Source organism: Hyla sarda, chromosome 1 (genome assembly GCF_029499605.1).
Source record: "Hyla sarda isolate aHylSar1 chromosome 1, aHylSar1.hap1, whole genome shotgun sequence".
NCBI classification, from domain to species: domain Eukaryota; kingdom Metazoa; phylum Chordata; class Amphibia; order Anura; family Hylidae; genus Hyla; species Hyla sarda.
Window position 1 is genome coordinate 371,143,003 of NC_079189.1, and position 27,313 is coordinate 371,170,315.

Below are 27,313 nucleotides of genomic sequence, written 5' to 3' on the forward strand. Positions count from 1 at the left end.
GGTCCTCAAAGCAACAATGCAGAACCTACAGCGGCAAGTGAAGGGAAATACAGGGCGCTTCACAGAGGTGGAACAGAGGGTGTCACGTATTGAGGATGGAGATGTCCTTACTGAACGGCGCCTTAAAGCTACAGAACTCGAACTGGCCAGAGTAAATGACAAGCTGGAGAACCTGGAAAATAGGTCCCGTCTCAACAATTCGCTCATTGTGGAAGTTAAGGAATCAGTCACCTTCCCTGACTAGCAGAGCTTTTGTGAACGGGACCTCCCTAAGACCCTGGGTCTCTCTCACTCTTTCCGGGTGGAACAGGCCCACAGGATTGGTCCACCTCCTCCTGCTTCCTCGACAAATACACCTGCAGCCCTGCCCCACTTTAGCCCAGCCTTGCCCCACTTTAACTTTAACGATAAGGTGGAAATTTTACAAGCTTACAGGTGATTGTCCCAACCGCTAGTAATCCACGGCATGCGCCTCTTACTCTTTGAGGATTTCTCTGTGGAAGTAGCGAAACGCAGGAGAGCTTTTAGTGCAATCTGTACCGCACTTTTTTTTGGCATGTGCATCCATAACGGGTTATGTTCCTTCCTATTATTTATATCAGGGTTAGGGTTAGTGCTGGCCCAGCCGGGAGGGGGTGAGGGTAAGCTACCTTCTTGTTTTTTTTTATATCCGTTTCCTCATACTTCTATGTCGCCAAAAAAAGGGAGTCCTCAACCCCGAAGAAGAGTGTACACCTATGGGTGAAACCCTGTTGGTCTACTTTTTGTTTTTATTATGCATTATTGTTCTTTTGTTTTGTTCAGTGTTATTTTACACGATACTTTAAGTACTATGTTCTCCCTCGATGTGCTACTCTCTACAGGTGTTTGTTGTGTCTATTGGGCTGGGCTCAGGACGGGCTCACCGTCTACCTCATCGCTGCAGCATCCTCCTTCAAAAAATTACTCTACTTCCATATTATCACTTATTGCTGGCTGGTATCATTATTGATGCCCACACATGGCAAAAATTCTCTCCTGGAATGTGAAGGGCCTATGTTCTCCACAAAAGTGTAGGCTCTTTTTGTGTTATCTCAAACGTTTCAGCCCTGACATACTTCTGTTGCAGGAAACTAATTTGCCTGAACATGATTTCTTTCGGATGCAGCAGCAATGGGTTGGGCATGTACACGGCTCTACAGCTAAGGAGGGGAAGGCGGGAGTTCTTACAATGATTCGCAAAGCTTTTTCCTTCACGTTTCTCTCACACACCACTGACACTGAAGCTGAATCTCGCATCTCCAACTGGAACCTAATGGGGGAACTTTTAGTCTTTATAATATTTAAGCTCCTAACGGGGAAAACAGGTCTTTTTTTAGTGACTTAGCTGCTAGGGTACAGTCTGACACTACCGTGGGGAAGTTGCTTGGGGGCGACTTTAATACTGTCCTGGATCCGCTTGTGGATAGAAATAGCCCTCATTATTTGGTTCCTCCTGTCAGGTCTCGGGATTGTGTCCTTCCCCCCTTCCTAGAACAAGTGGGCTTACAGGACATCTGGCGATTGTCTTACCCGGATCCAATGTTCGTGGTCCAGAATCGACTATTTCTTTGTCAGTATGGAACTTTGTACTGGGTGCAATCCGTAGACATAGATCATACTTCACTGATCTTATACTTTTATCTCTCCTGTCCAAGGGGAACAGACATACTCTGGAGATTCCCATCTTTTTTGGCGACTAATGACGATTTTGTTGACCTGCTTAGAGCGCCTGGTGGTTGGAATTTGCGGCCCACAATGATTCCCATCGCTCAAACTGTACCTTATATTGGGAGACAGGAAAGGCGGTGCTAAGGGGACACTTGATGGTCCATATATCTGCCCTGAAACATATCTCGCTCACCCAGTTCACCACAGCTAGTACTCGCCTACGCGATGCATACACCCATTGTCTTAACTCACCATCGGACATACATAGGAAAGAGTGGAAGGCGGCTAAAGCTAATTTTGAGCTCTGGTTTGATAGAAGGGATCGCTTACGATGTTTCGAGTTTGAGGTTGCCCTCTTTCACCATGGCAACAAAGCTGGCCGTCTCATGGCCCGCTTGGCGAAAGGGAAATGCCCCTCATCCCACATCACAGCATTGCAAGACCCCGAAGGTGTACTGCACACTGATCCCCCCCCTCATCAATAAGATTCTGGAAATGTTTTATTCTAATCTATATGCGGTTTATCCCTCTGACCTATCTGCTGGAGAGGCCCTTCTTAGAGGTCTGAATTTCCCCTCCCTGACGGATACTCAGATGGACGAACTTAATCCCCCGGTGACAGAGGAGGAGATTCAGGGTGTCACTAAAAACCTACATAACAGCAAAGCTCCCGTCCCGGATCTTCCCCGCCCCATTGGCTTCTAGAAGTAGATGGCCTGGGTATCCGTGTCGCCTCTTCCACTGTCAAGTATTAAGGGATTAAGGTGGGTAAAATTCCTAGCATGATATACCCCCCTCTTCTCCAAAATTCGAGCTGAATTACTGAGATGGGGTAACCTCCCGCTCACCTGTATGGGCAGATGTCAGTTGATCAAAATTATCAGCTTTGCTCGGCTTCTTTACCCCATGCAGATCTTATAGTTATTATTAAAACACTCCGATGTTAAGTCCTTGAACTCAGCTTTTACAAAATTCATTTGGGCGGGTAAACGACCTTTGATAGCCCTTTCTAAACTCATGCTGGGCAAACAGGATAGTTGTTTGAACTTCCCTAATCTGAAAGGTTATAAGTTATCCTTCCTGTTTCGATTTGTGTTGGATTGGATCCGCGGTGCCTCCTTCCATGCCGTCGATGATGTGCAGATGGCATTAGCCACCCCATGGGATCTCTCAGCTCTTCTCCACACTTCCTACTCTAAACTACCACCCTTGTTGAAGCGCTCTGTACTATTTAGAGATACTGTGGCGATATGGTAGGAGGTTCGTAAATTATTCCTACTCCCTTTTCTAGTTTCTAAACACCACTCCTTGATAAATCACCTGGAACTCCCGACAAGTACTCCTCCTCAGGTGTACACGGTGTGGACCGCAGCTCATCATTTTATTGATAAACCAAACAAATGTTTGCTCTCTCCAATGTCCCTGCATTCCAAATATGGCCAAATATGGGAGGGACTTACCACCCTCCCATATGTTCCCTTTAACCACTTAGGGACCCGGGGCGTACAGGTACGCCCTGGCTCCCTGGTACTTAAGGACCCAGGGTGTACCTGTACGCCCGTGGAATTATAGTCCCCACCGCTCACCGGGCAGAGACCGGATCGGGTTGCCTGCTGAAATAATTTAGCAGGTACCCCGTGCAAACCCCTGTCGTCAATTTGGGTCATACTGGTCTCCAGTGACCCAGAAAATAAGGTGGATCGGAGCTGTCCAAGACACCCCAAATCCCCCTGAAGGGATCGGAGTAAGGTGGCAGGGGTGCCACCCCACTATCCCTGCTATTGGTCAGTCAGAAGCGACCTACCAATAGCAGATCGGGGGTTAATGTTCGGTTCCCCCGCTCTGCCCACCCACGGTAGTCCAGGGAGAACGGGGTAACTGTGCTGTGACCGGCGGTCACTTACCGGCGGCAGGCGGCGATGATGTGCGGCTCCCTAGTGCAGACCACGGAAGCCGGTGAGTTGTTGCCTAGCAAAATCTGGAGGGATACAGTTTGGAGACCACTATACAGTGGTCTCTAAACTGTAGCTCTCCAGATGTTGCAAAACTACAACTCCCAGCATGCCCAGACAGCTGTTTGGGCATGCTGGAATTTGTAGTTTTGCAATATTTGGAGGGCTACCTTTTGGATATCACTGTGTGGTTGTCTCTAATCAGTGGCCCTTTAAATCTTGCAAGACTACAACTCTAAGTATGCATGAACAGCAAACGGCTGTCTCGCCATGCTGGGAGTTGTAGTTGCGTACCTCCAGCTGTTGTATAACTACATCTCTCAGCATGCCCTTCGGCAATAAGTACATGCTGTGAGCTGTAGTTTTGCAACAGCTGGAGGCACACTGGTTGAAAAATACTGAGTTAGGTAACAGAACCGAACTGAAGGTTTTCCAACCAGTGTGCCTCCAGCTGTTGCAGAAGTACAACTCACAGCATGCACCGCTATGTCCACCCCTATGCAATCCCTAATTTAGTGAGTCACTCTCTCACTTTGGAGCCCTGTCGTATTTCAAGGAAACAGTTTAACGTTTAACACATATGGGAGCAATTGTGTTACAAATTTTGGGGGCTTTTTCTCCTTTTACCCCTTATGAAAAGGAAAAGTTGGGGGCTTCACCAGCCTGTTAGTGTAAAAAAATGAAAAAATGTTACACTAACATGCTGGTGTTGCCCCATACTTTTAATTTTCACAAGAGGTAAAAGGAAAAAAAGACCCACAAAATTTTTCATGCAATTTCTCGGAGTACGGAAATACCCCATGTGTGGACCGAAAATGCTCTGCGGACGCACAACAAGGCTTAGGAGTGAGAGCACGCTATGTACATTTGAGGCCTAAATTGGAGATTTGCACAGGGGTGGCTGATTTTACAGTGGTTCTGACATAAACACAAAAAAATAAATACCCATGTTTGACCCCATTTTGGAAACTACACCCCTAACGGTACGTAACAAGGGGGGATATAGTGAGCCTTAACACCCCACAGGTGTATGCCAAATTTTCATTAAAGTTGGATGGGAAAATGAAAAAAAAAAAAAATAATCATTTTCACAAGGGAAAATAGGAAAAAAAAGCCCCCCCATTTCTTCCGAGTAAGAACATACCCCATATGTGAATGTAAAGTGCTCTGTGGGCGAACTACAATGCTCAGAAGAGAAGGAGCGCCATTGGGCTTTTGGAGAAAATTTTTGTCCGGAATTGAAGTCCACGTGTGTTTACAAAGCCCCCATAGTGCCAGAACAATGGAAACCCCCACATGTGACCCCATTTTGGAAACTAGACCCCACACTTAATGTAATAAGGGGTACAGTGAGCATTTACGTCCCACAGGCGTTTGACAGATTTTTGGAACAGTGGTCCGTGTAAATGAAAAATGTAAATTTTCATTGCACAGCCCACTTTTCCAAAGATCTGTCAAACGCCAGTGGGGTGTAAATGCTCACTGCACCCCTTATTAAATTCTTTGAGGGGTGTAGTTTCCAAAATGGGGTCACATGTGGGGGGGGGGGCACTGTTCTGGCACCACGGTGGGCTTTGTAAATGCACAAGGCCCCCAATCATTATTCCACCCAAATTCTCTCTCCAAAATCTCAATGGCGCTCCTTCTCTTCTGAGCATTGTAGTGCGCCAGCAGAGCACTTCACGTCCACATATGGGGTATTTCTATACTCAGAAGAGATGGCGTTACAAATTTTGGGGGGCATATTCTCCTATTATCCCTGGGGGGAAAAACAGCATTTTGGTGAAAAAAACATTTCATTTGAATTGAGGTGTCGCTCTCTTTGCTATATTTGATTCTTTCTGTTGTTGTTTATTTCTCTACTCAAAACAATTAAACTTTAAATTTGAGAAAAAAAATTCATTTACACATCCGGCGAAAAGTCGTCAAACATCTGTGGGGTGTTAAGGCTCACTGGACCCCTTGTTATGTGCCTTGAGGGTTGTAGTTTCCAAAATAGGAGGCCATGTGTTTGTTTGTTTTTTTTCTGTTCTGGCACCATAGGGGCTTCCTAAATACTGCCCCCCAAAAACCATTTCAGCAAAATTCACTCTCACTCTCTGGTGCACCCACAGAGCACTTTTGGGTTACAAATTTTTTGGGGCTTTTTTCTCCTATTACCCCTTGTAAAAATTCAAAAACTGGGTCTACAAAAACATGCGAGTAGAAAAATGAAGATTTTGAATATTCTCCTTCACTTTGCTGCTATTCCTTAGAAACACCTAAAGGGTTAACAAACATTCTGAATGTCATTTTAAATACTTTGAGGGGTGCAGTTTCTATAATAGGGTCATTTATGGGGTATTTCTAATATGAAGGCACTTCAAATCCACTTCAAAACTGAACTGGTCCCTGAAAAATTCAGATTTGGAACATTTCGTGAAAAATTAGAAAATTGCTGCTGAACTTTGAAGCCCTCTGATGTCTTCCAAAAGTAAAAACATGTGAACTTTATGATGCCAACATAAAGTAGACATATTATATACGTCAATCAATATAAAATGTATTTGTAATGTCTATTTTCCTTACAAGCAGAGCGCTTCAAAGTTAGAAACTTGCGACATTTTCAAATTTTTTTTACGAAATTTTGGAATTTTTCACCAAGAAAAGATGCAAGTAGCAACGAAAATTCACCACTATGTTAAAGTAGAATAGGTCATGAAAAAACATTCTCGGAATCAAATTCATAGTAAAAGTAAAAGCATCCCAGAGTTATTAATTCTTAAAGTGACAGTGGTCAGATGTGCAAAAAATGCTCGGTCCTTTAGGTGAATATGGGCCAGGTCCTTAAGGGGTTAAACCAAATATACTCCTTTTTTAGTGCCCGTCTGAGAAATCTAGATAGGGAGTCACAGGACCATGGGTTTGACTATCTAATTGGCTTAGGACACCGTAAGCTCTCAATTTACACCATCAGAAGAGTCATCCTGAAAGTTGATCTGGCCACCCTCCTTGTCTCGTGGTCCACATGGGTGCCGGGTGATGATATCTCTGACTGTGTGTTGCGGGGATCAAATATAGTCCGCAGATGTATCATAAATGAGCGGTGGCGGGATACTTACTATAAATTGGCCCATAAGGCCCTCTATGGCTTTAATATTCTCCCATCCCCAGATTTCCCTGACAGAATCACTGCCTGCCCTAAGTGTTCCACCCCCATGACTAATCTATGGCATGGTGTGTGGATTTGCTCTCATACAGCTGCTTATTGGCAACTTGTTTTGTCCTATGTTAAAGACACGTGGGGTGTGACCTTACCGTACACCCCGAGAGCTCTACTCTTCCACCAATTCTGACCACCAGAACCAGACCAGCAGGCTCCCCCTAAAGTGCCCCAAATGGTAAACATTGTCCTTTTAGTAGCCTTACTTTGTATTTTTGCCTCCTGTCTCTCGCCCTCTACCCCTACATTGCCTATGATGATAACACAGCTTAAAAAACTTTGTGGGATAGACAGAATTGACTGACACCGATAAGTTTTTTGACAAGTGGAAGGTGTTTATTCTTCCTCATTACGCTGACAGTGAAATAGCAGATATTGTCAGACCATTTAGCTCCACTGAATGGTACTGTCTGGGGGGAACACACTGGGTGCCTTTCACCGTAGCTCCATGACGGGCTTGTGGCTTTTTTCACACCATTCAGCGATGTCCTCGCTCTATTTTGCCTCTGAATATTCTTTCCTGATCTTCTGGAAGGCACATCAATATCCATTGACTGTATGTTTACGCTCGTGTTTTTCCTTTTTCTCTCTTTTTGCATGTTATGTATTCGAAAAAAGTTCATTAAAATGTGTTTAAAAAAAAAAAAGAAAATTGCCTATTGCTTAACCTCTTAAGGATGTAGGGCGTACCTGTACGCCATACGCCCGGTCCCGTTGTTTAAAACGGGGTCACACCGCATCACCGCATCTCACTGGGTCAATCCCGGCTGCTATTCATAGCCGGGACCCTGTGCTAACAGCGCGTGGCACCGATCGTTGTGCCGCGCGCTATTAACCCTTCAGACGCGACGATCAAAGTTGACCACCGCGTGTGAAAGTAAACACTTCCCTGCAGCTCAGTCGGGCTGATCGGGACATCGCAATAAAATCGCGATGTTCGGATCAGCTAGGACGCAAGCGGAGGTCCCCTTACTTGTCTCTGCCGTGTCCGATTGGGGTTTGATTGCTCAAAGCCTGAGCCACAGGCTTGAGCAATCGAGCCCCTATCTCGCTGATCCATGCAAAGCTATGGCTTTGCAGGGATCAGGGTAAAAGATCAGTGTGTGCAGTGTTATAGGTCCCTATGGGAGCTATAGCACTGCAAAAAAAAGTGAAAAAAAAAAAAGTTAACAAAGGTCATTTAATCCCTTCCCTAATAAAAGTTTGAATCACCCCACTTTTCCCATAAAAAAATGGTGTAAATAAAAATAAACATATGTGGTATCGCATATATGGTATGTCCGAACTATAAAAATATATCGTTAATTAAATCGCACGGTCAATGGCGTACGCGCAAAAAAATTCCAAAGTCCAAAATAGCATATTTTTTGTCACTTTTTATATCATGAAAAAATTTATAAAAAACGATTAAAAAGTCCAATCAATACAAAAATGGTACCGATAAAAACTTCAGAACACGGCGCAAAAAATGAGTCCTCATACCGGTCCGTACGCAGAAAAATAAAAAAGTTATAGGGGTTAGAAGATGAGAATTTTTAACATATACATTTTCATGCATGTAGTTATGATTTTTTTCCGAAGTGTGACAATATCCAACCTATATATGTAGGGTATCATTTTAACCGTATGGACCTACAGAATAAACATAAGGTGTTATTTTTACCGAAAAATGCACTGAATAGAAACGAAAGCCCCCAAAATTTACAAAATGACATTTTTTCTTCAATTTTCTCTCATTTTTTTTCCCTTTCGCCATGGATTTTTGGGTAAAATGACTAATGTTACTGCAAAGAAGAAATGGTGGTGCAAAAAATAAGCCATCATATGGGATTTTATGTGCAAAATTGAAAGCGTTATGATTTTTAGAAGGTGATGAGGAAAAAATGAAAATGCAAAAACGGAAAAACCCTGCGTCCTTAAGTGGTTAAAGTGCAACTGTCACCATTTTTGTACCTCCCAGACCTAAACCATCATAGTATTGTTGATAACCATTTCAATGCAGTCATACATTTGGCTGCATGTTTCCATCTTTTATTAGCCCGAAAATCCTATTTTTGGGGTTCACAATGCCCCGCCTCTGTCACACCTATCCCCTGTATGTGAGCACTGGGACCTCTGTGTGAGTGACACACAGGTCCTCAGCGCATGTGCTCCTGATATGCTTGACATGTGTGCAGGAATCCTCTGAGCAAGAGCTCCTTACCACACCGGAGACTCTCTGGGTGGTATTTCGGTCACTAGAAGCATAGCGCTCTCTAGCACTACACAGAACGCAAAAAAATTCCAAAATTGTTGATTGGTCACATCACGTCCCCGAAAAAATAAAAAGTTATCAAATGTGTTGCCATTAAAAACTAAAGCTCATGGTGCTTTGTAGTTTTAGCGGTCAGGACATGGCAATGAACAGTGTTCAGTGTTTTTTTTCTTTTTCAAGGTTTCAATGTTTCTAAGTATAAAAAGAAACAAAAATTATCCAAGTTTGATATCATTAGAATGTTACTGACCCATCGAAAAATAGTTATAACTAGCTGAGTACCCGGCGTTGCCTGGTTTTTCCTTCCTAATCCTTGTTGGGGAGGAAAATAAAAAAACAAAGGAGGAAGCTTTTGACTTCATATGCAGTCCTCATATATTGTTGTCATATCCCAACCCCACATCCCGACCTCCTATCCCGTCCTCCTATCCCGTCCTCCTATCCCGACCTCCTATCCCGACCTCCTATCCTGACCTCCTATCTCGACCTCCTATCCCGTCCTCCTATCCCGTCCTCCTATCCCGTCCTCCTATCCCGTCCTCCTATCTTGACCTCCTATCCCGTCCTCCTATCCCGTCCTCCTATCCAGTCCTCCTATCTTGACCTCCTATCCCCTCCTCCAATCTCAACCTCCTATCTCAACCTCCTATCGCGTCCTCCTATCCCGACCACCTATCCCGTCCTCCTATCCCGTCCTCCTATCCCGACCACCTATCCCGTCCTCCTATCCCGTCCTCCTATCTCAACCTCCTATCTCAACCTCCTATCCCGACCTCTTATCTTACCTCCTATCCCGACCTCCTATCCCGTCCTCCTATCTCAACCTCCTATCCTGTCCTCCTATCTCAATCTCCTATCCCTACCTCCTATCCCGACCTCCTATCCTGACCTCCTATCTCGACCTCCTATACCGTCCTCCTATCCCGTCCTCCTATCCAGTCCTCCTATCTTGACCTCCTATCCCCTCCTCCAATCTCAACCTCCTATCTCAACCTCCTATCGCGTCCTCCTATCCCGACCACCTATCCCGTCCTCCTATCCCGTCCTCCTATCCCGACCACCTATCCCGTCCTCCTATCCCGTCCTCCTATCTCAACCTCCTATCTCAACCTCCTATCCCGACCTCTTATCTTACCTCCTATCCCGACCTCCTATCCCGTCCTCCTATCTCAACCTCCTATCCTGTCCTCCTATCTCAATCTCCTATCCCTACCTCCTATCCCGACCTCCTATCCTGACCTCCTATCTTGACCTCCTATCCCGTCCTCCTATCCCGTCCTCCTATCCAGTCCTCCTATCTTGACCTCCTATCCCCTCCTCCAATCTCAACCTCCTATCTCAACCTCCTATCGCGTCCTCCTATCCCGACCACCTATCCCGTCCTCCTATCCCGTCCTCCTATCCCGACCACCTATCCCGTCCTCCTATCCCGTCCTCCTATCTCAACCTCCTATCTCAACCTCCTATCCCGACCTCTTATCTTACCTCCTATCCCGACCTCCTATCCCGTCCTCCTATCTCAACCTCCTATCCTGTCCTCCTATCTCAATCTCCTATCCCTACCTCCTATCCCGACCTCCTATCCTGACCTCCTATCTCGACCTCCTATACCGTCCTCCTATCCCGTCCTCCTATCCAGTCCTCCTATCTTGACCTCCTATCCCCTCCTCCAATCTCAACCTCCTATCTCAACCTCCTATCCCGTCCTCCTATCCAGTCCTCCTATCTTGACCTCCTATCCCCTCCTCCAATCTCAACCTCCTATCTCAACCTCCTATCCCGTCCTCCTATCCCGACCTCCTATCCCATCCTCCTATCTCAACCTCCTATCTCAACCTCCTATCCCTTCCTCCTATCTCGACCTCCTATCCCGTCCTCCTATCCATACCTCCTATCCCGTCCTCATATCCCGTCCTCCTATCCCGTCCTTCTATCCCGACCGCCTATACCGACCTCCTATCTCGACCTCCTATCCCGACCTCCCATCCCGTCCTCATATCCTGACCCGTAATATGTGTACCAAGTATTGAAATAGCTCCAGCCGTACGGAAATTATATTGGAACATACATTTCCCATTGATTTGCATGGGACTTTAAACAAAAACCCCAACGCTCAAAAATAGGGGTAGTTAAGGGTTAAATTAACTATCCTATATTTTAAGTGGACATATAAGTAACATGTGACCAAGTATTATTGAAATATCTCCAATATTGGAAGTTATGCGGTAACATATATTTCCCATTGACTTGCATGGGACTTGAAACATAAGCCCCACCCCTGGCAAATGGGGGTGAGTGAGGGTTAAATTACCTATCCTATGTTTGTTGTTGACATATAAGTAACATGTGTGCCAAGTTTCATGTTAATATCTTTAGCCGTTTGAAAGTTTTTGTGGAACATACATACACACACACACACACACGTTGAGTTTTATATATATAGATAATGTCAGGTTTACCATATTGTGAACTCCCAAAAAAGTATTGCCCCACAAAATTGCGCAATTTCATTTTTTTTTATAAATTTTGTCCTACATACCATTTTTGTTTCTGTCTTCGTAATACATTATATGATAAAATAAAGTGTGCCAATGAAAAGTACCACTTGTCACACAAAAAATAAGTCCTAATACAACTTTGTAAGGGGAAAAATTTAAAAATTATAGGTTTTAGAAGTTAAGGAGAAAAAAATCTAAATTTGACTGGTTATGAAGGGTTTATGGTCATTGTATATCTTTGTAGTCTCTTTAAATTTTTGTAAAAGAAATAAATAAAAAAGTGTTCAGTAGGAAAACACCTAAATGGTCACACTTAGAGCTTGCTATTTTGATAAAGTGTCTCTGACCTTTAAAATGCAAAACCAAAAACCTACATGTATAGACCCCTTCATCTTCACTAACATCTAACCACTGCATTTTGGTTCAAAATATGAAAAAAAGGCTCCAAGCATAGGGCTATACTGTGTCACTGATATCAACCAATCACAGCTCAGCTTTCATTTTTCGAGAGCTGTTTAAGAAATTAAAGTTGTGCTGTGAAATACACTGTCCAGACAACTGAACAGAAGAAGCAATGGCTCTACGTTTTGTTGAGCTTGCATGGAATAAAAAAAAGCTTACAAAGCCTATTATCAATAAGGTATAGTTTCCCTATATTACTTATCTATATTTTCTATTCCAGTAGTATCTCGGGTCTAATGCTGAATGTCAGGAGCTGACAGTATAATATAATATAAACAGCCAATGGCAAACTATAGTAATATATTAAAGGAAATCTGTCATCAGTGTCAACTGCACGACGGAACAGACAGGTAGTGCAGGTGACACTGATGACAACCATACATACCTGGTGCTGTTCCGTGCTCCAATTCTCCCACTATCTTCTTCTGAACTTCCATCTTTAGTGGACACTGGAAGAACAAGCCTTCTCTAGGACCACTCGGAAGTATGCTGTCACCATATATGGAAAATGCATTTCCAAGCAGGTTTCACCAAAAGAATGAACAAGTTGTTTCTTTCGGCAGAGTCTGGGGTCCGGAACTTCTACAGCGGAAATTCCGTATTGTGAATGGTGCAGCAGAATCTCATTGAAAACAGTGGGAGGCTGCTGCACCATATATTCCATAGCGTAATTCCGCCTGGAATATATGTAGTGTGAATGGGTCCTTACAGAGGACATGATAAAATCTATGCACAACTAGTGGTAACTACATTTAACCCTCTACATTCCAGCAGGATTACTGTCTTATCTTGAGGGAGTTCAAGACTGATTATAAAATGTCATAACTTTGGGAATTGCGTTTCAAAGTCATTGTAGAGCAATAAGCTCCGTTACTCTGTTTTTCTATAAGGTATACTTGCTTTGAATATTGGGTCCTGTTGTTTTATATATTTGCTTCATGCCATTTGTCAGGTTGCTTATAAGAATTGCTTTGCTTTATAGTGTGCTACCGGATAACACTAGCTTTTATGATTTATCATTTCTAATTGTTCCTAATACTGAAATCCTGGTTTGAGCAATTAAACATAAAAACACATTTGTATTCCCTCTGGCTGAGCTGCATTCTTGACTACGGGTGTCAGTGTATTAGAACGGCAAGTCGTGACTTGCATTGCATATCTTAACGTTCTACATGGAGATTAATAGATTTTGTAGAGGTTGAGAACTGTGAATATTATGAATAACTTTCTGCCCATTATCTTCCATTTGCAGACTCGTCCACATTGGGCCATATGCAGGGTTGGTGATATGATTACAATATAAAAAGCTTTATTGGTTAATCCACCATTTGCTATGAATATTTACTTGACCAAGTCTCAATGGGAATAGGTCTTTTATTTTTGGCACATTACAATTCTATTATAGCAAAACTATTACTACAAAAACATGTATTTATATGTAAATTAGGTTATTATATATATATATTACATCTCAAATAGAAGCAGAATGTCATGATTTTCACAGGAATACTGGCAGAGTTCTCAAGAAAATACAAAAAAAATCTGTAAAATTATTCATTTAATGTACACAAAAGGCCTACTGGGACTATTATCCTTCCAAGTGAATAGAAAATTCTAGAGAATTATATTGCTATTGTAGATTGTGAGCTCTGTGCAAAGTCCTTGTCACGTGTGATCTTCCTTTTACTTGTATTGACCTTATAATTATAACACCATAAAAGGGTTATTCCTGAAAACAAAAGATATCCCCTATCCACAGGATAGGTATGAATATGCTGATCAGTATGGGGTCCGGCCACTGGCGCATCATCAATACCAAGAATGGAGGTCTCCTGAATAAATGCGCTAAGCTTGGTGATGTTCAGAATCCCCATAAAGAATGCATTGAGTGCTGGCCTTGTATGCACAATGCGCTCTATTTGTCCAGGAGCCAATTTTTACCATTCTCAGGATCTGTGGGGATCCTAGCAGTCAGACCCCCCCACCAATCAGTTATCCCCTATCCTCTGGATAGAGCATAAGTTTTGATGTTGGGAACATCCCTTTAACTTCTAGTAGTATGAAATATACAGGGGCTTGCATAATATGAATAAATAATAAAAACAAGCTAGTACAATAAAGATAAGCTTACAGTGACAGACTGGTACAGAAGAGAGTTCTATCCACTAACGGTAACTGTCTAAAAGGGAAAGGTAAAGAGACAGTAGGTGAGGGTTAGGAACTCTTTTTGAAGTTAAGACAGGGTTATTGCAGGATTTCAGCTTTTCTACAGAGTTAGAGATTCAGGTTGCTTTTAAAGGTTTCAATAAAGGGAGAGAATCAGATGTGTTGAGGTGGTGTATTGAAGAAATCTTGGATAATGATGATTGGAGGAGCAAGCAAGAAGAAAGAAAACTTAACTGTTGTGAGGAACGGAGATTATGTGTAAGGAGGTATTGGGAGATTAGGTCAGGTTGTCAACAGCCTTGTACATCACTATGGGTAGTCAGTGAAGGAACTGGTTGATATGAGAGACAGGGAAGAACAAGGGGATACATGGATTAAATGGGTAGTAGATTGGCAGGGAGCAAGAGTGTTATTTGGAAGGCCACAGAGAAAGGTACTGGTTAGTCTAGACAAAGACTAGATGAAAAGAAACTATGTGTAATATTTTGTAGTTAATCGGTTGTTTTTTACATTATAGAAGGTAAAGAGGTTTGTCAAAAAAAAGATAATAAGGCATGCCCTAAACTGTAAAAGATCGAAAGCAGGCTTTACACTTCTGTATTGGAGATGTTATGTTGTTTAGTACTTTTAGAAGTTGCTTTTATTTTAGCAGGAAGGGAAGCCAAAGATAAGGGGAACAGCGACAGGAACCTGGCATCTTCCTCTGTCAAATATTTCAAATGATTCTATATCGGCAATAGCCAGGAAATGGGTGAGGAGAGCAGGGTTCTAGATCTGGAGTGAGAAATGCTGTCAATCTAATAATATTTATACTGAATATGGCCTACACATAAAAAAATTTAATTAAAAAAAAAGGACATTTTAGAAAGTGTGTAATCCTTTGGATGCGGGCCATGGTGACTAGTAATAGTAAGTCCTTAAAATAAGAACGCTTTTTCTTCTTATTATTATTATTTTAGCTTTTCAGCTTACTGTTTTAGGAGGCTGAGTTGGGATAACATGCTCAATAGTATTTTGTGATACCTTTTTCTTTGATTCTTTGTAAGATAAGAAAAAAATTTAAAGAATGAAAACTAATTTAAAAAAAAAGTGTCCTCCAATTTGTAAGCAGGCTTCCGTTGTTTAGACATCAGATAACCGCCAAGGTTTCCATGTGGAAGTCATTTACTTGTACAGAACAGGCCTTAGTGCAGTCCTCATATAAGATTAATGACATGAATTGGCCGATGTAGAAGCTGATCTTTTTTCAAGTAAACTTTTAACTTTTCCTGTTTCATAAGGAAGCTATCAAAGTCCAGTTAATCATTTCAGCTGGAGACATTAACAGTTATGTATGGCCGTGGATCATGTCAATAAGCAATGGTTTGTTTCTGCAAACACATATAAATCACTCTCCATCTGATTAACTATGTGGTGTGTTATGTGACTGTGTGGTAGATAATTACTTAATAGATGCATAGCTACACGTGTATTAAGACAAAACAATAATGAAACCAGAACTGAGATTGTAATTTCTTAGGGTATTGTTATTTACAATTTTGTAAGCTTATACTAAGCACTGGCTTGGGAGTCCTATGTGGCTCTCAGAAATACATACATGGCCCCCAAGCCAAATAGACACTGGGAGGGATAAGTAAAAACTAGTTTTTAGACAGTGTAAATTTAGACTAGACAGTCTAAAAGTTTGCCAGATTTTTAGCAGTGACTGTATGTAAATCTGGTACATCTTTAGACTTTCTAGTCTAAGTTTACACCATTTTTTTACTGGCTTACTTTTAATCCATTTTTTGTCATACCATACAGCATCCAATTAAGACACACACCGTGTTCACCAAAGCCACAACCACTTCCAGATAAGCCACACTTCTCATTGAGTGAGGCACACATCTTTATTCTTTTTGTCTAATTTGGTTTAAAAATCTGTCTAATAATATGCACAACTTTTTAGAGAGAATCTGAGAGTCTGCACAGACAAAACCTTTATGTAGCTCAACACCACCAGTTGTATGTTGACGTAACTCAAGCTAAAAAGGCGAAGTCCTCTGTTGTATAGTGTAGCTACAAGTGAGACAGGAATTATATCTAGACTTAATAACTAAATTGTTATCTGCTATGATTTTTTTCTTATAGCCCAACCTTGACTTGGAGAGATGTACAGCATATTATTGTGAAGACGTCTCGCCAAAGACACTTAAACGCACCTGACTGGAAGACAAATGCTGCAGGCCACAAGGGTATGTTGTTATTATTTCTATGATCTCTATTGTCACTTTATGTTGTATCTGGTAAATGTTTCTGCATTTTCAACCTAAAATCATTCAACAAGAAAGAAAAGACAGCAGTCTATGAAGGCCAAGTAATTACGAATTCCTGCGGCACTTAGTCAATGAATAAGACATCCACCCACCTAGCACAGGAGTAGTAATTTAGTTCTATAAACCTTTATCAAGCTGCAAGAAGTGATGTACTTTGTCCTTTACAGCTTTCACATAAATCAAGTATTGCATCATATGCATTTGGGATTAGTCATCATCAAGGCTATACCATGAGATAAGCCAAAAGTAATTTTAAAGCAATGATGAGAGTTCATCTTATCTAGGAATATGATTGTATATAAATCAGGTAAGTCTATAAAACACAGGAAAAATGGAGAGCTTATAAAATAAGAGGTTCTAGAGAAATGTAAAGGCATTGCAGTTGCATGCTGTTTACATAGAGTCATTTTTGGCGTTACAGGGGTTTCTGTGCATCCGATCCTGAGAATAATGGGGCTGCAGTCCCATTTTAGAGCTATGTCCTCTTCAGTTTTCCCTGCAAAACAAGGACAGTGTGAACATTAACCTATCCAGAACAGTGGTCATAAGTGTGACAATTCCCAGGCTATAATTTGCACCTTTGAAAAAAGGTGAAAAACTTTCCATTTTAGTTTTTCTCTGTATTCCACTCCTGGATTTGATAAAAATACGGAATACTAACCAAAATACTATGTATACCAAAATATAGGCCTAGAATTATTAATTTGTCCTAGACAAACACTGGTGTTTTGCTCATAGCAACCAATTACAGCTCAGCTTTCACTTTATTAGAGCTCATTAACATATGAAAGCTGAGCTATGATTGATGGCTGTGGACATATCATTCCAGTTTATGTCTCAGACAAATTCAGAAATCTAGGCCTCTATTTTGATTAGTGTTTGGTCCTCATCATGGTCAGTATTTTAACCAAACCCAAAAAGAAAAACTGACACCTACCTTGAGTACATTTTATGTGCCATTTTAAATATTGGGTAATTTGTTATGACAATTTTTAACCATTACTTAATTAGATATAAGTAAGGGTGTGATGACTGGTTCTGCCAGAACCCATAGGGTTAATGATTTCTAGCCCTGTTTATTTTGGTTGCTGGGATGAGGCCTCTGTGCTCCTGGGTGTGGTTAAGCTTGCTGAGCCAATTAAAGCCCTCCTGGTTGCAGCTCAGGCATATATAAGGAGGCCCTTTTCAGTCATTCTCTGCTTGTGATAGTTCTTATTAACTTACTTGGCTATCTCCAGGTCATTCTGTTTATTCTGGTTTTGTGACTTTTGGCTTGGCTTTTGACTTCCCTTCGATACTCTGTTACTGTACTTCGTGCTCTCCAGGCTTAGACTTGGCCCTCTGACTACGTATCTTTGTGTGTGCGTGTTTAGGTTTGTTTTCTGTTAGTCGTGTACCTCCAGCCTTTCCCAACCTTTTGTCAGTTTTGTATTTTATTGTTTTGACTTTTTGACTGTCCCTCACGTATTTAGGAAGGGACTGTCACCCTGGTTACAGACCTGTCGTCTAGGCAGGTACGTAAGTAGGCAAGGACAGGGGAGTGGGCGAGAATAGTGTGCACTCCTTCCCTGCCCAGATGTGACATTATCACAAGCCCAACTACTGCATCTGTTTTGTTGTTATTCATGGACCCCATGACAGCTCTTGTTGGTCAGATGCAGAACCTAACTCAGTTGGTCCAGGATTTAGCTGAGAAGGTAGAGCAGCAAGAGTCGTCTCAATCTCAGTCTATAATAAACCAGGACCTGATTGAGAGGCTTGAACATCAGGAGCAGTTGAGGTTGTTGTCCAGAATCTTGGAGCTTTGAGTCTTCACACTCAATTGTTACTACTTCTCTTTCAGCTCCTTTGGAACCTCAGGTTAGTCTTCCTGAGTGTTTTTCAGGGAACCAAAAAGCTTTTAAAACCTTTTGTGAAAGTTGCAAGCTAACCTTTCGGTTAAGACCCCATTTGTCTGGTACTGAGGCCCAAAAAGTTGGTATTATTATGTCTCTTTTGCAAGGAGGTTCCCAAGAGTGGGTATTTTCTCTTGATCCTGATGCCATTGAGTTGTCCTCTGTGTACTCTCTTTTTGCTGGTTTGGGGTATGCAGATCCTGACCGAGCTGCATATGCTGAGTCTCAGCTGTGTACATCAAAACGGGGACGTAGACCAGTCCAGGAATATTGCGCAGATTTTAGGAATTGGTGTGTGGCTTCCAAATGGAAGCAGCTTTGATTTGCCTGTTCAGACTGGGGTTATCTGACATCCTAAAGGACATTCTGGTGACCTACCCCTCTCCTGACACCTTAGAACAAGCTATGACTTTAGCGGTACGTTTGGATAGACGTTTGTGTGAACGCAGATGAAAAGTTCCTGGACAGTTCCTAAAATGGACAGCAGAGGTCAGCAGAGAGCACCGTGGTCGTGACAGAAGAAAAATCCAAAATGAAAAGCATTTCCTCTGTTGTATGCAGCCCCTAAAAAGTACTGGAAGGATTAAGATTTTTAAATAGAAGTAATTTACAAATCTGTTTAACTTTCTGGCACCAGTTGATTTGAAAAAAAAAAAAAAAGTTTTTCACGGGAGTACCCCTTTAACCTCTTAAGGACCAGGCACGTATGAGTACGTCCCTGCGCCCTGGGTCTTAAGGATCAGGCACGTACTCATACGTCCGTGGGAATTTCGCATCCCCCGCGCGCCGGGCAGGGACCGGACCGGGGTGACTGCTGATATTTATAAGCAGGCACCCCGCGCAAATGCCCAGGGGGGGTCATCAGACCCCCCCATGTCGGCGATCATCGCAAATCGCAAGTGATTCCGGGTCATTACAGGTCTATGGTGACCCGGAATATAAGGGGGATCGCGGGTGTCTTAAGACACCCATAATCCCCCTGAAGACATAGGAGTGAGGTGGCAGGGGTGCCACCCCTCCTATCCCTGCTATTGGTGGTCTAGACGCGACCACCAATAGCAGATCGGGGAAAAGGGGGGGTTAACTTTCATTTTCCCCGTCCTGCCCACCCACAATAGGCGGGGCAGAACGGGGAAACAACAGAGGACCGGCGCCGGAGTCCACTTACCGATCTGCGGAGGCTGCGGGCGACGATCGGTGTCGGAGACCGGCGGGCGGCGATGACATGCAGCAGGCTCCCTGGATCCGACGGAAGCCGTTAAGTTGCCTAGCAACATCTGGAGGGCTGCAGTCCGAGACCACTATATAGTGGTCTCTATACTGTAGCACTCCAGATGTTGCAAAACTACAACTCCCAGCATGCCCAGACAGCTGTTTGGGCATGCTGGGAGTTGTAGTTTTGCAACAGCTGGAGGGCTGCAGTTTGAGACCACTATATGGTAGTCTCTGAACTATAGCCCTCCAGATCTTACAAAACTACAACTCCTAGCATGCCCACACAACTGTTTGCTGTCTAAGCATGCTCTGATTTGTAGTTATGCAGCATCTGGAGGGCCACAGTTTGCAGTGGTCTCTATACTGTAGCTCTCCAGATGTTGCAAAACTGCAAATCCCAGCATGCTGGGAGTTGTAGTTGCGATCCCTCCAGCTGTTGCATAACTACATCTCCCAGCATGCCCTTCGGTGATCAGTACATGCTGGGAGTTGTAGTTTTGCAACAGCTGGAGGCACATTGGTTGGAAAATATTGAGTTAGATAACAGAACCTAACTGAAGGTTTTCCAACCAGTGTGCCTCCAGCTGTTGCAAAAGTACAAAAGTTTTGAAACAGCTGGAGGTTTACCCCCCCATGTCAACGTACAGGGTACATTCACACAGGCAGGTTTACAGTAAGTTTTCTGCTTCAAGTATGAGCCGCAGAGCAAACTCCTAGCAGGGAACTCACTGTAAACCTCCGCCAGTGCGAATGTACCCTAAAAACACTACACTATACTACACTAACACGAAATAAAGGGTAAAACACTACATATACACCCCCTTACACTGTCTCCCCCCCCAATAAAAATTCAAAACTTATTGTACAGCAGTGTTTCCAAAACAGAGCCTCCAGCTGTTGCAAAACAACAACTCCCAGCATTTCTGGACAGCCACTGACTGTCCAGGCATGCTGGGAGTTTAGCAACAGCTGGAGGCACCCTGTTTGGGAATCACTGGCATAGAATACCCCTATGTCCACCCCTATGCAATCCCTAATTTAGTCCTCAAATGCGCATGGCGCTCTCTCACTTCGGAGCCCTGTCGTAATTCAAGGAAACAGTTTAGGGCCACATATGGGGTATCTCCATACTCAGAAGAAATTACACTACAAATTTTGGGGGGCTTTTTCTCCTTTTACCCCTTATGAAAAGGAAAAGTTGGGGTCTACACTAGCCTGTTAGTGTAAAAAAAAAAAAAATTTTTACACTAACATGCTGGGGTTGCCCTTTACTTTTTATTTTCACAAGAGGTAAAAGGAAAAAAAGACCCCCAAAATTTGTAACGCAATTTCTCATGAGTATGGAAATACCCCATAAGTGGGCGTAAAATGATCTGCGGGCGCATAACAAGGCTCAGGAGTGAGAGCGCACCAGGTACATTTGAAGCCTAAATTGGTGATTTGCACAGGAGTGGCTAATTTTACAGCGGTTCTGACATAAACGCAAAAAAATAAATACCGACATGTGACCCCATTTTGGAAACTACACCCCTCACGGAATATAACAAGGGGTATAGTGAGCCTTAACACCCCACAGGTGTTTGACAAATTTTCGTTAAAGTTGGATGGAAAAATGAAAACAAATTATTTTTTTTCACTAAAATGCTGGTGTTCACAAGGGAAAATAGGAAAAATGCCCCCCAAAATTTGTAACACCATTTCTTCCGAGTAAGAACATACCCCAAATGTGGATGTAAAGTGCTCGGCGGGCGAACTACAATGCTCAGAAGAGAAGGAGCGCGATTGGGATTTTGAAGAGAAAATGTGTCCGGAATTGAAGGTCACGTGTGTTTACAAAGCCCCCATAGTGCCAGAACAATGGTCCCCCCAACATGTGACCCCATTTTGGAAACTACACCCCTCACGTAATGTAATAAGGGGTACAGTGAGCATTTACACCCCACAGGTGTCTGGCAGATTTTTGGAACAGTGGTCCGTGAAAATGAAAAATTACATTTTTCATTTGCTCAGCCCACTGTTCCAAAGATCTGTCAAATGCCAGTGGGGTGTAAATACTCACTGCACCCCTTATTAAATTCTGTGAGGGGTGTAGTTTCCAAAATGGGGTCACATGTGGGGGGTCCACTGTTCTGGCACCACGGGGGGCTTTGTAAACGCACATGGCCCCTGACTACCATTCCAAACAAATTCACTCTTCAAAAGCTCAATGGCGCTCCTCCTCTTCTGAGCATTGTAGTTTGACTGCAGAGCACTCGATGTCCACACATGGGGTATTTCCATACTCAGAAGAAATGGGGTTACAAATTTTGGGGGTCATTTTTTCCTAATACCCCTTGAAAAAATGTAAAATTTGGGGAAAAACCTGCATTTTTGTGAAAAATTTTTTTTTTTCATTTACACATCCAACTTTAACAAAAAGTCGTGAAATACCTGTGAGGTGTTAAGGCTCACTGTACCCCTTGTTATGTTCCTTGAGGGGTGTAGTTTCCAAAATAGTATGCCATGTGGGTATTTTTGCTGTTCTGGCACCATAGGGGCTTCCTAAATGCGACATGCCCCCAAAAAAACATTTCAGCTAAATTTGCTTTCCAAAAGCCAAATGTGACTCCTTCTCTTCTGAGCATTGTAGTTCGCCCGCAGAGCATTTTAGGTCCTAACATGGGGTATTTCCATACTCAGAAGAGATGGAGTTACAAATTTTGGGGGGCATTTTCTCCCATTACCCTTTATAAAAATGGTAAGTTTGGGAAAAAAACTGCACTTTAGGGAAATTTTTTTTTTCCTTTACACAAACGAAAAGTCATCAAACACCTGTGGGGTATTAAGGCTCACTGGACCCCTTGTTATGTGCCTTGAGAGGTGTAGTTTCCAAAATGGTATGTCATGTGGGGGTTTTTCTGCTGTTCTGGCACCAAAGGGGCTTCCTAAATGTGACATGCCCCCCAAAAACCATTTCAGAAAAACTCACTCTCAAAAATTCCACTGTCGCTCCTTTTACCCCTTGAAAAAATTCAAAAACTGGGTCTACAAGAACATGCGAGTGTAAAAAATGAAGATTTTGAATTTTCTCCTTCACTTTGCTGCTATTCCTGTGAAACACCTAAAGGGTTAACACACTTACTGAATGTCATTTTGAATACCTTGAGGGGTGCAGTTTTTATAATGGGGTCATTTGTGGGGTATTTCTAATAAGAAGACCCTTCAAATCCACTTCAAACCTGAACTGGTCCATGAAAAATTCAGATTTTGAAAATTTTGTGAAAAATTTGAAAATTGCTGCTGAACTTTGAAGCCCTCTGATGTCTTCCAAAAGTAAAAACATGTCAACTTTATGATGAAAACATAAAGTAGACATATTGTATATGTGAATCAATATATAATTTATTTGGAATGTTTATTTTCCTTACAAGCAGAGAGCTTCAAAGTTAGAAAAATGCTACATTTTCAATTTTTTCATAACATTTTTGAATTTTTCACCAAGGTATTATGCAAGTATCGACAATATTTTACCACTAACATAAAGTAGAATATGTCACGAAAAAAAATCTCCGAATCAGAATGAAAGGTAAAAGCATCCCAGAGTTATTAATGCTTAAAGTGAAAGTGGTTAGATGTGCAAAAAACGCTCTGGTCCTAAGGTGTAAAATGGCCTGGTCCTTAAGGGGTTAATGTGTTCAGTATATGCAGAGTTCTGGCACTGTAATCTTCTTGCAGCATTGCATTTCAGTATGCAATGGAGACAGCAAGCTGGCTCCCCTGACTCCTCTATATTTTCCAACAGGCCCATCCTCTTATTTAATATGCTAATGGCTTCCCTCTGGCTTCCCCTGCAATTGCTCTCTGACCCCTTTCTGTCTCTGCTCCAACACTTCCAATAATGCTTCCATTTCCTTGCTGCTAAAACCCAGATCCCCCTCTGTTCCCTCCAGCTTCTGGATATACTCCTTCTTGCAAACCCTCTTATAGGGACCGATACTGCATCGACTTTGAAGGAGGTGGTAACATTGGTCATTTGTCAGTGCTACAATTACTAGGCTATAAACTGTACCAATTGGTTCAGTTAACACCATGGAAGGCCCATGGATTCTGGCAGAATAAGTGAGCTATTCCTCATGGTGCTGAGTTTAATTTACATAGTTATAGCATGAGGTATATGCTCTATGAATGTAAATAGCCAGATGGACAGCATGAGGGGGATAAAAATAAAGACATTTCCTTTTATTTCAACTTTGTAGATGAATAGAAAAGGTCTAAGGTCTAAATGATTATAATACAAATCATAAATGTTCAGAATTATTGACTTTCTTAAGTAGACTGTAATGTTACTGCCTTCAATACGAAGTTAAGACGCATGGTGGTAGAATATATGACATAGCATGAAAGTATACATAACTTCTCCTGGAATTGGCTGAATAAAGTACCTAAGAAGACAAATTGTGTGACAACACGCACAGGAAAGCAGAGTCACTCATCACTCTGACAGGCCTGATTCTCCCTAATTAGTAACATATATATCCTCATACTATCCGTGGAAGTGATCTTTTACTATTATTTTAACAGCTCTAATGACAAATCACACAAATCCATCACCATCTGAAAAAAGAAAAACTGTTATATTCAGAGAAAGTAAAAAGAGAATTGTACCATTCCCACATTGTGTTACTAGCGCTCCAGAGGAATGCATTAAGTTGCATGTTATGACCACGTATATATATAAACATCAGCAAACTTTCTCTAGTCTATACTAGTCTTTACAACATATACTTTTATTTAGGGTCACTGGATGACATTTATCTAAGATCTAAGACTTTTTTAGGGTTATGGGGACTTGCAATATGCTCATGTTATGCATTTTATAGTCAGCATAGTCTTGGGGTACTTTGATATAATTTTTCAGTAGAGCTTAAAATGTTGTGAACGTCCAGTCATAGGCATGCAAAGACAGTACATATTTGTACGTGTTCCTGAACAAAGCTTTCGTAGGTAAAGCGGGCTTCTAATCCAGGAATTGGACGGCGCTGACCGGGACAAGGACACCAGACAGGTAGTATACCTTCCAAGAGGGATTTATTTTGTTAATGCAACGTGTTTCACCACGCATGCATGGCTTCCTCAGGCCCTGCCTGAGGAAGCCACGCATGCGTGGTGAAACGCGTTGCATTAACAAAATAAATCCCTCTTGTCCCGGTCAGCGCCGTCCAATTCCTGGATTAGAAGCCCGCTTTACCTATGACTGTTTATACCAGGAAGGCTGCAGACCTTGACTCTATCCACGCAATCTCCATTGTTGTGTATGGGCTACACAACTATGTCGGGTGAGCAGTGATTTCTCCCCCTATCCCTTCTACCATTGAAGTGAATTTACTCCACAAGGAGCGCCTCCGCCTTTTTCTTTTTCTTCTGAACAAAGCTTTGGCTACCAGAATAAAACCATATACTGCTGACTGCATTCGGTGCACATTGCCAAGTTACTGCTTTTTTTTATTTTAGCACTAAAAAGCTTTTGTTAGCAAATGTATAGAACGCCTTTAAATAAACCAGTTACGCCCAGACCAAACAGTAAGCAAATAAATGCTTTCATTATAATTAAGAACATGGCGCAATTTTATGTTTTCTTTGATTGTGCGCACATATAAAAGTAACATTTTATTACATCTTCAATATAATTTTATCTAGGGAGATGTAAAACATTATTATGTTTATCGTGCGCCAAAGATTTTTTTATTAGATAAAATGTAACAATCTTGAATTTCTCTACTGAATATATTTTGTGTAAATGAGCTTGTGGCAGTGTGACATTGCATAGTGACATGTCCATAGTGACCACAAAAAAGCGGCTTACTTGGTATAATAACCACAGCCTAAATCTACGTAGTATCAACATATTTTACAGGATTATACAATCATAAAATGGTTTAAAGCTATAAAATGAACAACATGATCAACAAACAAAAGTACATCAGCCCATAATAGGATAGTTGCAGACAATGCGCTATACAGCTGCATCTATGTATTTTTATGACAGCCACATGTCATGGCGTGACCATGGGTCTGATGACCCAAACTGATAGCATCACGGCAGATGAGGCATATGAAAGAAAAGTTGAAAGTGTTAGTCTTGTCCCAAGGACCAGTGATTTGGTTGTGTTGGTCTTAAGGGAAATTATTTGTTTCTACCTAATAAGAATAATAAAGAGATTTTTATGTTACAGATATGTGCAATATGTAACACATTTGTAAAATGTGGCATGAGGTGGCACTTTATAACACTTAATTGCCACCATACATGCACAGTTACATTTTGCCCTAAAAATGAAGCTTGTCATGCTGCCTGAGCCACAAGTCGTTGGGGTTGTCACCGGTGGCTTCTCCCTGCCCCTTCAGCCTTGATCAATATAGTTCTCCAGCTACATTCAAACAGGGAGAGATCTATTCATCAAAGCTGGTGTGGCGAGAAAAAGCTGCTGGTAGCTGTCCCAATGACTCATGGCATAAAAGTGATTCCAGGTTCCCTTTAAGGAATTTGCCTTATTTGATGACTTCTCTAAGCAACATCCCATTTTTGAGACACTTGTAGAAACTTTTTACACCTACCTTGATCTTGCTCGCATGATAAATTTCCACTTCCATTTTCACCTATGCTTTTCCATATTCTGTATTTACATTTTCCGAACTGAAGATTTCTGATTGTGAAATACACAGTATAGAACATAGACAGTTCTCAATAAATGTCTTCAAGTAGAGCAAAACATTGTAATGAATTAAATTATTATTATTATTATTGGAATATTTCTATTTATCTGGACACCATATCCTGCATTGTGAGCATATACAGGATTTTATAGCTTGGACAACTTCATTGTGAGCCCCCTGAGACCAACTGAATATGGGAAACTATTTTAAGGGAAAGCATTGAAGGATTTTCATTGAATCAGGGATCAGCAATTGTTCCCAATTACATCTATTGCCCTCCAGAGCCATGTGCCACTCCCTCTAATAGCCCATCGTTCATAAATTCTACATGAAATAAAGAGGAGGAAAAGAAAAAACAGGACACGCGCCCCTAGTGAAGTATAGTTATACAATGGTAATAGAGGAAAAAACATATGAATCTCACTCACCCTTTGGTGTTGCGCTAAGAGCACAATACCTGTATTCGCATGTAGAGTGAGTCTTTTGGTCCTGCAGCTCGCAGTCTTTTGGTCCTGCAGCTAGACTAGCACCTTGTCCTGATGAAGGGCCCATTCCAGGCCGGAAACGCGTTGATGTGCTTTCAAATAAACGCTATTCCTTTACAACCATAAGAGTTTGGTCTCTTCTTATTCCACTGGTCCAGTGATGCAAGAAAAAAATCTGTTTTTTTTATCTACCTCAAGATCTACATGATATAACAGTGAGTAACGATATGCCCAGTGTATCCTGGGTTACATAGTTTATTGCCTGGAAAGCCACTAAACATATTTCCTAGGAAAAATATTGCTTTATGTTAAGCGTAGGGTTAAAAGAAAATTTGCTGCATGAAGTAAAGGAACCTAAGGCATGGAAAGTTAAGATATAGCCTGCATCACGGCGGTATGTTAACGCTGCTCTTCCTTACAGCTTGACATGCCTGGGAGGCACAGTGTGATAGTATGATAGATACAGACTACTCCATTTACAGCTTCA

The 27,313-nt window shown here is 42.0% G+C and overlaps 1 protein-coding gene across 4 annotated transcripts in view; it reads left to right on the forward strand.

Annotated features, from left to right (window-relative positions):
- The window catches only part of PCSK5 (proprotein convertase subtilisin/kexin type 5), a 459,846-nt gene that overhangs the window by 233,202 nt on the left and 199,331 nt on the right, over positions 1-27,313 (forward strand). For all 4 annotated transcript variants that reach the window (XM_056523317.1, XM_056523326.1, XM_056523339.1 and 1 more), the window contains exon 10: positions 16,354-16,457. In XM_056523317.1, the coding sequence (XP_056379292.1) occupies positions 16,354-16,457 (104 nt within the window). The remainder of the gene's footprint in view (positions 1-16,353; positions 16,458-27,313) is intronic.